This window comes from Pseudorca crassidens, chromosome 17, assembly GCF_039906515.1.
Source record: "Pseudorca crassidens isolate mPseCra1 chromosome 17, mPseCra1.hap1, whole genome shotgun sequence".
NCBI classification, from domain to species: domain Eukaryota; kingdom Metazoa; phylum Chordata; class Mammalia; order Artiodactyla; family Delphinidae; genus Pseudorca; species Pseudorca crassidens.
Window position 1 is genome coordinate 15,146,563 of NC_090312.1, and position 12,129 is coordinate 15,158,691.

General features: G+C 38.4%; 1 protein-coding gene across 3 annotated transcripts in view; it reads right to left on the reverse strand.

Annotated features, from left to right (window-relative positions):
- NSMCE2 (NSE2 (MMS21) homolog, SMC5-SMC6 complex SUMO ligase) overlaps window positions 1-12,129 on the reverse strand; it is a 224,349-nt gene that overhangs the window by 104,873 nt on the left and 107,347 nt on the right. For 2 of the 3 annotated variants that reach the window (XM_067711295.1, XM_067711296.1), the window contains exon 5: window positions 251-334. The exons of the other annotated variant lie outside the window; for it this stretch is intronic. In XM_067711295.1, coding sequence (XP_067567396.1) covers window positions 251-334 — 84 coding nt within the window. The remainder of the gene's footprint in view (window positions 1-250; window positions 335-12,129) is intronic. 3 annotated transcript variants of the gene reach the window in all.

Consider the following 12,129-nt stretch of genomic DNA (forward strand, 5'->3'; position numbering starts at 1 on the left):
TAAGAGTTGTAGTTGAGTTTTGCCCTGTTATCTACTCTGATATCCTTTTTGGCAAGACACTGCTGTTAATGATTTTTTGAAATCTGGTTTACATGCCGTTGTACTCATAGGTAAGCGGAACATGGCACTGAGAAATTGTGCTTTATTTTTTCCATAGCAGTGTGTGGGATTCTGAAACCCTTTCAAATGCTACTGGGACTATTTTGAGGAAAGAGAGAAAGATGAGAATGGAAGAAAAAAATTCTATAACCTCGTCCATTGCCTGCTCTACTTGCATCCTTATCCTTAATCTGGTCGAAATCATTGTGTCCTCCATCTTCTTTAGGTTTCACTGCTGCAAGAGAGACCCAGGTTAGGAAGTGACTTGAGTATGACGCCAGGATCAATGCTGACAATGAGATGAGAGCCAGAAGTGAAGCCAGAAGAGGCTGTGAAGCCAGAACTGGATATGAGTTGTTGGGGGTCCTCACCATGTGACATCTACAATATACATTCCATTCATCCGTACAGGTGTGAAATTTACAAAACCAAACAGATAACACTCACCCAGAGGATAAGGGTCTACTGTCATTGACATAATATTATTTGGTACACTCTAGCTGAAATGTGCACATTATTAAGATGTTCTTAACATGTTACTTCCGGGAAGACTTTTTCTGGTGAAGTGTGGAATGGAAAGGGAACATGGAGCAAGACGACACGGATGGGTACCACCTGGGAAATCCAGCAGTCTGCTCCATCAGATGCCCACAAGGTAGTATTTACCTTGATGGGCCTTGCAGACTCTGATACCCGATTCTCATTGACTGGACCCAGGAATGCAGACTCATGCTAAGAAAACTCACAAGACACTGATGTATTAAAAAAAAGAAGGCGACTTTATTATTTACAGTGGACACCAGAAGAATCAGGCATACTGAATCTGCATCAGTCTGTACCAGCCTGATAGTGAATTATCTCCTTGGGAAGGCAAATTACCAGAGGGAAGCTTGGTGTGCACGGAAGCAGAGCAAGTGGAGTTAATTATGCAGGATTCCAGTGCAAAATGGCATGAGGCTCTGCAGCTCTGTACCACAGGGTTATCCACCTGCCAGGCAGGTTGGATGCTTGCCTCAACCTGGCAGGTGCTACTGGTCAGACAGTGCTTTGTTAGGTATCATGACAATTACATTAATAGCTTTTCTTTTTCTCTGTTTTGGAGACAGAGAAAATGCCCTTCTGATGGACATTTTATATGTTTGTGTGTTTTAAAGATGTCAATACCCTCAATTAGGTTACAGTCAAATCTTTCTGCCCAAGGAGTCTTTATGTCTCGTAAGATCACATTGCCTCCCTTGGCTTTAATCTATTAGCTGTTAATTTCTTAGTTTAATTTTCAGAGAGTATTTTCATTTTCCAGCTTTCTGGGATCAAGAGGGGCACGACATGGTAGACTCCATATTTGCCTACAGGTTCCACAAAGTGTCAGTTAAATTCAAATCGACCTGTATTCACTGTGCCAACTTTATGCCCACTGCTGTGCCAGATACAAAATAATATTCAAAAGTGTAACAAGCGCCTCTAAGGAAACACATCTACTGGACACCTATAGCCCTAAGTTCTTCTTAAGGTATACTTTTAATTCATTTTTCACTAGCATTTATAGATCCTCTCCTATATACCAGGATTAACTAGATATAAGAAATACAAAGATAAAAATTGTCTTGTTCCCTTTAAGAGCTTACAGTCTAGCAAAGGAACAAGACATTTAAAAAAAAAGAAAAAAAGGTACTTTGCCAAGTGGTATGGAGCCCGGTGGAAAGCATACTTTTATATATAAGGGGCAGAGACAGAAGCCATTTTTTTTTAAATCTATTTCTAAAATATACTAAATAATAATGATTATTTTAAAAAAGTAACAACAGGGCTTCCCTGGTGGCGCAGTGGTTGAGAGTCCGCCTGCCGATGCGGGGGACACGGGTTCGTGCCCCGGTCCGGGAAGATCCCACGTGCCGCGGAGTGGCTGGGCCCGTGAGCCATGGCCGCTGAGCCTGCGCGTCCGGAGCCTGTGCTCCGCAACGGGAGAGGCCACAACAGTGAGAGCCCCGCATACCGGAAAAAAAAAAAAAAAAATGTAACAACAGTGGTTTGAAGCACAAACTGTAGTAAGTTCCTTTCTCGCTTCTCCCCCCCCCATTCTACCTCTCGAGGTTGTCTTCAGTAGTTGGAGAATACTCTTTCACATCTTTTTCTCTGTATTTGAAAAGCGTACACACACACAAACTTTTGCATCCCCCAAACACACATATTTTTACACATATATAAACATAAATTTCTATATTTTATCAATGTGTGAAATTTATATATTACACATTCTATTTATATAATATATGCACATATACATTTATGTAATATACACACATGTGAGATCATATTATTGTTTTATAACTTGTTCTTTTATGTTTAATTTTTGCTTATAAATTATAACATGTATACAGAAAAGTACACAAAACAAATACGCTCAGTTTGGAAAATAAATTACCCCACAGAGCTCCCACCAGGTCAATAAACAGAGAATTCTGAGTACCCCAGAAACTCTGCACCGCCCCCAAAACGCTAAATTTTATGTTAGCCATTTACAAGCTTTCTGTGTAGTTTTACTACCCGTGAGGCAGGCAAAGTCCAAATTTGCCTGGATCAGCAAATGTCCTCAGGGTAAAAGCAGCTTTAGTTCTCTAAAGAACTCTCGCTGAGGTAAAAAATAAATAAATAAATACCCTAACCCTAAAAAAAAAAAAAAAAAAAAAAAAAAACCTCGCTGAACTCTTGCTTTTCCTTATGGTTCCTTAGATTTTCAGGTCTTTGCTGCTCTGAGGATGTTTTCTTATACATATTCAACAGTTTCAATAATTTTCAGCAAGATAATTGTTCAAATAACTTAATCAGCCATATTTCCAGTAACAAAAATTGGTGTCACTTCTCAATTTCTTCCTGTGTTACAGTTCTGTGTATAAATGTAGATTCTTATCTACTAGATCTTAACTCCTTAGGGGTTATGAGAAGTAAATATCTTGGATTTCCCACAGCATGAATAGTGAAATATGCAATAAATGTACAAAGAACAAAGAGTAAAGGATTGGAAAAGAGAATGCATGTGTAATTACTCCTGCCCTTGAGGAGTTTCCATTTTCTTTTTGTGAGGGAAGATCAGATGTATAGGTATAAAACAATTGACATGAAACAATTTGAGGCAATAAAGATATATGTTTAAATGAAATCACTTATATTCACTGACATGAAGAGACTTCCAAGATACATCGTTAAGTGGGAAAAAAAATGCTGTAGGATGGTGTAGGTGCGTAAAATACATCTAAATCTATAGCTATCTCCATGTGTGTAAATAGGGGTGTGTGTGTGTGTGTGTGTGTGTGTGTGTGTGTGTATGTGCCTGTGGATATTCTTGCTTATACACAGAAATACGACCCTAAAGACACATTAGTTCTACAGACTGGAATTGGGAAGCCAGGAGTGATCTTTTCCCTTTCAAACATCCTATATAATATTTGTACGTGAAGCATATACTACTTTTATAGTTAGGGGAAATTTTTAAAATTCTATTCAAGGGCAAACATATACGACAAAGGATATCACGAACTAAAAACATCCAGGAAGACAGACATTATTGGGGAAGGCTTCTTTGAAAAGGTAGGACTTGAAACAGGTCCTGCAGGACTGGTAGAGTTTAAGTTAGAGGGCAGGAGTGGGGGGAAAGTGGGCTTGGTGAACAAGAGTTGTGCTGCGAGCAGACGTCAGGGGAGAAATTAGAATGGTACCCAGAGAGGACCATAAAGAAGTGCATTCACCTGGCTAAAGCTAACTCCAGTTTACATTGAGAGGCAGGATTAAATGGATGTAGAGCCAGAGCATAAATGTAGAATGTCATTAATATTAAGAGTTTAAAATTGGCGTGATGGGAAACAGAAGTCATTACAGGTTACTTTATGAAGTACTAATATGAGTAACATTAACCTCATGGACTAGTCTGTGTAGAATGAAATCAAACGTGAAACGTCCCTGGTAATTTGTAAAGTGCTAGATCAGTAACTATTGGTTTTACTAAGTAAGTTATTAAATTAAGAGTCACATTTTAGGGAGACCATCTTGGTATTCTTGCACAGAATGCATTACAGGGGGAGAAAGACTCAGAGCAAGGAGATTCCTTAGCAATATCATATACTTGAAAGAGTTTACCTAGTTTATACAATCTGAAAAATGCAGATAACTGTCCTACCTCACAGGACTGTTCTAATAATTAAATGTACATACAATGGCATGGTCAAAATGGATCGGTTCATTTCTTCTCAAATGCTAATTGTCCAGATGTACACTGATAAAGATCAGAACTGATGCCCTGGTCGCGGGAATGGAAAAGATAAAGCCCGGAGATTTTTCTAAATAAGTAATCAATAAAGATCTATTTATTGGATGTAGAGAATGAAAGAGGAAAAGATAAAGACTTCGTCTTGGTTTCCATCAGGGAAGACTGGAAGAATGGTGATGTCCCTGACAGAAACTGACCTAGATGTGCAATCTACAACATTTTTGGAGTTGTGACATTCTTACCATGTGAGTTTCACCTCCTCCATCTCTCTGTCACTCTCAACCCACAACCCTCCCCTCTTGGGTATAAGGCAACCTCCTTGTATTAGTACAAATATGGCTTGAAATATTTTAAAATAAAAGTGCATTTATATTCATTTTATTTTGGAAACATTTTTTCAAGAACACATAAAACCTCAAAACAATTGAGACATGCAAAGTTTCTGACTATTCAATGGTTGCAGTGGGCAAAACTTAGCAATACCTTGTTCAAAATCAAAACAAACTCTACATTTGACTTTAAGGAAGAAAAATTCTAGGCAAATAAAATTTGACAGAATTAAATATCTTTAGGGTTTAAAATTATGTGGATTTGTATTTTTATCATATTAAGGGCCAAATCACAAAATTATGAAAATCAAACAAAGATCAATATAAACTAATATAAGTGATGCTTTAAAAATTCTTTTCTGGATTCCAAGTGGATTTTAACTGCTGAGTGGCATGTTATAACCCTGGGCTGTAGTCTTAAAGCACAGTTTATTATAGTTTTAACAGTATTCCAAAAGTTTCAGCTGGATACTTTTTGTTGCCTAGCTAGAGGTCAAAAGCTTGAGGATTATTACATGATAGAAAAAAAAACTTCAAAAAACTTAAAAAGTGACCTGTCATACTTCAGACTCCTTACTTTGCTGTAAGGTCACATTTCTGAAGAAGATGACAGAGTTGGTGATTGTGTAACTAAGCCTCCAGAACTACTTACGACTCTGGAATGTGATCATTGTTTTGCAATGGAGTTGGTCACCATCGGATGAAAATCTTGGGAAATAAAATATCTTGTTTACCTGCTAGTTCCTGTCAGAGAATAGCTCATTCACACATGGTACCACAGTACTTTAGTCTAAACTCCCAACCTGCATTGCTTGGTACTAATGATTCTATTTTAAAAGAATGTTAAGAATATTTCTACATACTTGAAAAGGTAAACAAAAGAGGGAGGAGGGTCGGGGAAGAGAGCGGAATGGGAGAGAAGAAAAGAATTGCATCTTTGCTTCACAGTAACGTGGAAAGGGGGAGATAGGAAAGGATGCAGATGAAACGAAATTGGCTCAAGTTGCTACTGCTTGGTTGAAGGTAGAGCTGAGTGCACAGAAGCCCATCTTCTGTGTCTACTTTGTATGTTGAACTGTTCCATAATAAAAACTTTAAAAATAAAAAGAAAAGGCACATACTTAATTTTTGAAGATTGTCTCCTAACATTTTACCTAAAAAGGGATGATAATACAGTACTATTAATAGTACTGCAATAAATATGTCATCTTTAGAACACTGATTTAAGATTTCAGGAGCTCCTGAGGCTTATCTGCCCAACAATAACAAATTTTTGCCAGATAATAATCCTTATGCTGCACATCGTACTTACATAAAGCACTCTCGCATCCATTATCTCAGCTGCTCTTCACATTCACACTCTGAGATCTGGCAGGTGACATTCTAACTTATGAAAAATACAAGGCTCAGAGAAGTTAAGTGAATTTCGTTTCTTTCTTTCATTCATTCCACAAACATTTACTAAACACCTGTGTCAGGCAGATCTGTCCTAGGTATTAGGAATTAAAAGACAAAGAAAATGCAATTCCTTTTTTCAAGCGGACAGATTTATAAAACAATTAAATGACGACGTGATTCATGCTACAATGAAGTGTTTTTCAAAACAGGATTTTAACTATGACCTACAGTAAGAAATACATTTTACATTACAAACCCAGGATACACAAACATGTTTAAGTGAAACAGAAGTTTTATGAAACACTACTCTTCCTATACATGATTCACACTGTGGTATTTTTTAATCTACCCTATTCAGTATCTTTTCTTTTTTAATAAAATGCTGGTCACGACCTTTTACAGTTGGGTTGCTGCTTAGAACATTTCATTATTCATTAGTGGGTGTGTCCTACAGTGTGCAAAAGTGTCAGGATGAGTATGATCAGAGTTCTGTGGCAACACAAAAGGAAACAAAACTGTTCTAGGGAAAGAGAAGAGCCTGAAATAGGTTAGTCTCTGAGTACTTATCGATATTAAAATGGCAGGTCATAAAGGTCTTAAAGGTCATAAAGGTCTTAAAAGGCTTTAATCACTTTGCTCTTACAATAATTGTGCTGTTGCACGCTGGCCAAATACAAAGCAGCAACAGACTGTGAACTCACTGAAAAGCTACAGAAACAAGTTGTTTTCTTGAAGGGATGGCAGCAATCACTCATTCATATTTACTAACTCTTCATTATGTGGCACAGCAACTCCTGTCTACTGGACCATCCTGCTACTACCTGTAAAACAACTATAAACATCCTGAGACTGTAACGTTTACTCTGTGACTAACAGTCCTAAATATCTGTTTTCTCAAAAATTCTCTGGAAGAAAGACTTAAAAACAAGAGACCAGGATGATATGTGTGAGATGTAAAATCAGATACTGTAATTTTTATCAACCACAAATCTATACTGTGATTGTGTTCAAGGCCTTAATCTTGTATCTCAGAGTCTCAAAAATTTGCTGTCCGTCCAGGCAGTTGTGTAGCTGCTGTGTACAGAGCTCAGGGGAGAGAAGAGGCAGCAAAAGCACTAACATCTCATGCAGCTGCCCCCTGCTGTCTAACAGAGACAGGGTCAAGATCAGGAAGACCCATCGATTAGATTTTGCTTTGTCATTTCCTCCAATAGGAAGGTTTCCATTTTCAGGTACTTGTTCTGAGAATCTATTTTGCCCAAATGCACCAAAGACTCATTTTGTGAACGTGACCTAGTCTGGCAAGTCCTTTGTGCCTTTTATCCAATAAGCAATAAAAGAGAAGAGGTGCTTTTCCACATCAGCATGTGCTCAGCTTACAGGAGTGCTACTATTCCTCGCGCCTTCAATAAATATTCATCAAGGATACTGATATTGACACTGAGCAGAAAATAGACAAAAGTTAATTGGATTTCATGAAATGTAGAGGAACTACAGCTGTTTCTCATCCCTACTTCCCCAAAGGGAAACATGGTTTGAATATCAATGATAAAAGATTTTGTTGGCTGACGTATTCGTAATTAAAATCAAACCAAACTGAACCAAACCAAAAACATCAACCAGCATTTGTGCCTTTAATCATATAATTGGAGGGTTTTAGTAAATTGAAAGTATTCTGGGTTAGGCCTTATAGGTATTAACTCAGTAAGAGAGCGATGGCCAGAAGGAAATGAAAATTATAGTTTTGAGAAAGTCACTGAAAAGCATAAGCCATTTGTAAAGACATTCTGAGCTTTGGATGAATCTCTGTTTGGAAGACATGTTTAGGGTTGATACCCCTGAATATTCTGAGAAGTCTAAATAGCTGAATGAACTACAGTCTAAAAGACCTTCATGTTTTAGACTACACAAAAGATTTATGTGAAGAATACTCTTTAATTTAGACCAAGTATAACAGTTTCAAAACTCTGTAAATATTTAGTTGAGAATCAAATGATAAAACACGAAAACAATCAACCACCAGAACATAAGCTTGGTATTGTTCTCCTTCTATAATCTTTAGGACTCTCTTCCAACTTTGTATGAAGCATCTTCAAGGGACTGCACTACTTTAGGCATCTTGAACCCATCATGTCCAAAACCAAACTCTAATTCGCTTCGACCCTTTCTTTCCTCCTGCCAACCTCCCAGAACACCCATTCTTCTTAGTTAATTCCAGTGATCCCTGAAATGAGTATGCACAAGAAAAATCCACAGGAGAGGGGGTTAAATATTAAAACTTTCATACTGGATTCATGCTCAAAAGTATTTAACTATTTAGAGTATGTGATTTTTAAAAAGTTGAGACAACTAATCTAATCTAGGCCTCCTCACTGCCTTCAGACCATCAGTCTACTAAGGGCTTACATTCTTTCTCAAAATCTGTTCCACTTCTTTTCCCTCCATTTCCACCACCTCTTCAGTAGCTCAGCTTCTCCATGTCTCGCTGGGATTTCTGCAGGAGTCTTCCATCTTGCCTCACTTCTTGCAATATCTTTTTCCAACTCATTCCTTGCTCTGCCACTAGAAGTATCTTCACTAGTCAGATAATATCACTCATTAAAAAAAGAAAAGAAAAAAAGCACTATGTACACAATATTCCAAACACTGGAATGTGGTTTTTACAACTTTCTATACTCTTAGCTCAACCTAGGAAAGTAGTGGGAAAAAAAGCATGACTTTCAGGCCTAGGTTTGAGTTTTGGCCCTGCCTCTTACGAGCTTTGTGACTTTGGGGGAAATCACTTAGGTTCCCTGACCTTTTATTTCCATTTCGAATGGTGATATTAATAGCTCACAAAACTGTTACGTAAATCAAATGCGATCATCTGTGTATGAGAAGGAAAGTAACACAGAGCCAGACACACACTAATCGATCATCAATTGTTTGATCCCTTCGTGCTCTAGGTTCACTACTTCTACTGCCCTCTGCCTCGCTCCCATTACACCTGACCCCATGACCCTGGCACATCACACACCGACCCATCTGCAAGACATGTTGCTCTCAAATATGACATGCGCTCTCAGGCCCCTGTGGTTCTGATTATATTTTACACCCTCTGCCTCATATGTCCTTTACTGCCGTCTCAAGTGAAATTCTACCCATGCCTCAATGCCCAGCTCAAATGTCAACTCTTCCAGGAAGTCTTCCCTTTATTCCACTGATCAGAATTAACCACTTTTCCTTCGTGTTCTCCCTGCACACTGTTTACAGCTTTACTTTCATATTTATTTCTTTGCATTATAATATTACTATTATATTTGTATTAAATATAAACTTATGTTTACATATGTTACCTGCATGAATTATAAGCTTCTTGAAGGCAGAAAGCATGCTTTTCTTCTTTTAATTCTCAGCAATTAACACCTTGTACTGGAAGGGATTTAATAAAGGTCTGCCAAATAAATGTATCACAACATTTCCAAAAGGAGTAAATTTTTACCAGAACAAAACACCAATCACTTGTCTCAACTTTTGAAGTAATTTTTAGAAAACAACTTCTACCTGAAAAATACACTATTATTTAATCTTTACAATACATAAATTAAAAGCAAGAAAGAAATGACTTAAAAATGGTAAATTTTTGACATTTCACACTCAAAGAACAAGATATTATTTTCAAACTATTAAACTGATAATATCAATTGTCATCCACTGACAGCCTACTAGTGAGTGAATATTAACAGAGGGTAACGATTCAAAGAGGAAAATCATGATACATACATAAATGGAATATTAGACATCAATTAAAAATCATATTTTCAAATACTTAATGAACTCACACTATACTGAGTGAAATAATCAGAACACAAAACGGATCCCAATCTTGCAAGGACATATTTTATAAGAAAAAAAAGACTAAGGAAATACAGAAGACATTAATATGTGGTTATCTCCAAGTGGTGGGACTACAGGCAATTTTTATTTTTTGTCTTTTATATTATCTAAATTTTCTACAACACATACATTTGTATAGTTAGAAAAGTAGTTTTTAAAAGGATTGAACGTCAAGAAATTCTAATTAAAGCTTAACCAGATTTGCAAATACTAAAACAGTTATTAGCCCAGTAAAAGACTTCCTGCTTCTTAATATTAATTGCAACATATTTCTGTAGACATGATCAAACACCGAGAGTTAATGCTGTAGTTTAGAAAAAGATATGAAGAGAAGTTTTCCTGAATTCTAAACAGAAAGCGGAGTAAGTAAACATCTGACTGGTCATTCAGTAGGCAGCAAAGCACCAGCTCTGGATGGGGAGAGACTCGGTTAGCTCCAGCTCAGCCGCCTGTCAGCCGCGCTACTTGCTGTGTCTGAGCTGTAGTCACCCTCTCCACAGGTGAGGGAGAATCCCCATGCTTCCTCACCGTTACCTGCAGAAGCCATGCGGACACCGTTAAGGAGACCTCTACCCCAATGTCTAGGACATGGAAGGTCCTCTCCTATCTCGCGTCTCACAGATCTGGAGACTGTCCAACCCGACTGGAAGATGGACGAGGGTGAGTACAGGGGTTCATTCTGACGTGAAGGGAACCTGAAAGGTTGGTTAAGCTTGCTGGGTAGTGAAGGCTGATTCTAAAAGAGACCCTGAGTGATTTCGGCTGCACCAGCTGTGGCCGTGAATGTGGCGCTCCCTGGTGGAGCCCTCTGCAAAGTGGGAAGGGGCCACTAAAAGGAAGCTGATAGAGGTGGGGGGGGGACTGGGAAGGACACAAACAGATGACACAGAGGGAGGAGGGAACAGGTTTCGGAGGGCAGTGTCACTGAAGGGGCAGGGAAAAGCGGAAGCTAAGGGAGAAAGTGGAAATAACCAGATTGTGGAAGGGGGAGAGGGAAAGTTGTCTCTTCCTCTCCACTGTCTTCCTCCCTAAAGTTTCTCCCCCATTCGTGTTTATTCCTCTGCTTCTCCCTCTTTTCTACGCCCCCCAACTTCACTTCCAAAACCACACTTTTATTCTCAAGAGTCACTCCTACTCCCTCTCTGACAAGTGGCATTCCTTTCTCCAGGAGCCAGGAAGTGGAAACCTAGAAAAACACTGGAGCACTCTGCAATGCCCAAACTGGCTGCCCAAACCCTCAAGGTCCCCAAGCTTAGAGGATAACATCTAGAACTGACCCCGGCTGCAGGTATGAGGGGGCACAGCATAGACAGAGCAGCTGTTCACCTCCCCACTTTCTGTTCCTGGCCACCCGGTGTCCTCATTTGCACTATCTTCAATCACAAAGGATGCACTGTCTTCAAGTACAAACGACCCACGCGAATGTCCCATGATTAGAATTTACCCTCTGCTAATTGTATGGTCACCTTCCTTTCCTGGCAAATTTATAAAATGTTATTTTAAAACGCCAGGATCGGACATGTTTCAAACAAAGAACACACAAAGACTGGGCCACGAGAATATTTAGTCAAAAATCATAATGTCCTCAGGATAGGAATGCATTTATTTCCAAAGTACATCACCTCGACTCCCAATGTGGCAGTTTAATGTGCCAAGGAAAAGCTCAAGACAAAATGCTTGATTCTGGTTTTCTTGAAGAAAATTTTATGTATTGTTTTTAAAAATAAATATAAAGGTTGTACTGAATCGAAAGTGTAGATAAAGTGTTACATACGTGGGTGCTGAGTGGGGGCAACTTCAGAGACTGAAGGATATACTTTGATAAAACTGGAACAAGTCTATTAAAAAATCATTTGGAAATCATTACTTGAAAAATAAGAAAATGCTAATATTGTACCAGGAAATGCATTCAATCCCTAGTTAAGGTGTGTTATTTTATACCTCACCAAACAGTATGATAACCTGTTTACAACTGCCAAAGGCTGTGCCCCCTCTAGTGAAAACTCAAGTGTCCTTGCAAACAGCTCTGTTCAGCAAAGACGTATGATTTGCTCCCATGTTAAGAGAACACTTCCTTGTAAAATGTACCAAGAAATAAGAAAGGGAGCATCTTACTAAATAAAAACAAATGTACCCCAAAGCACAATACGAAACAAATATTAACTA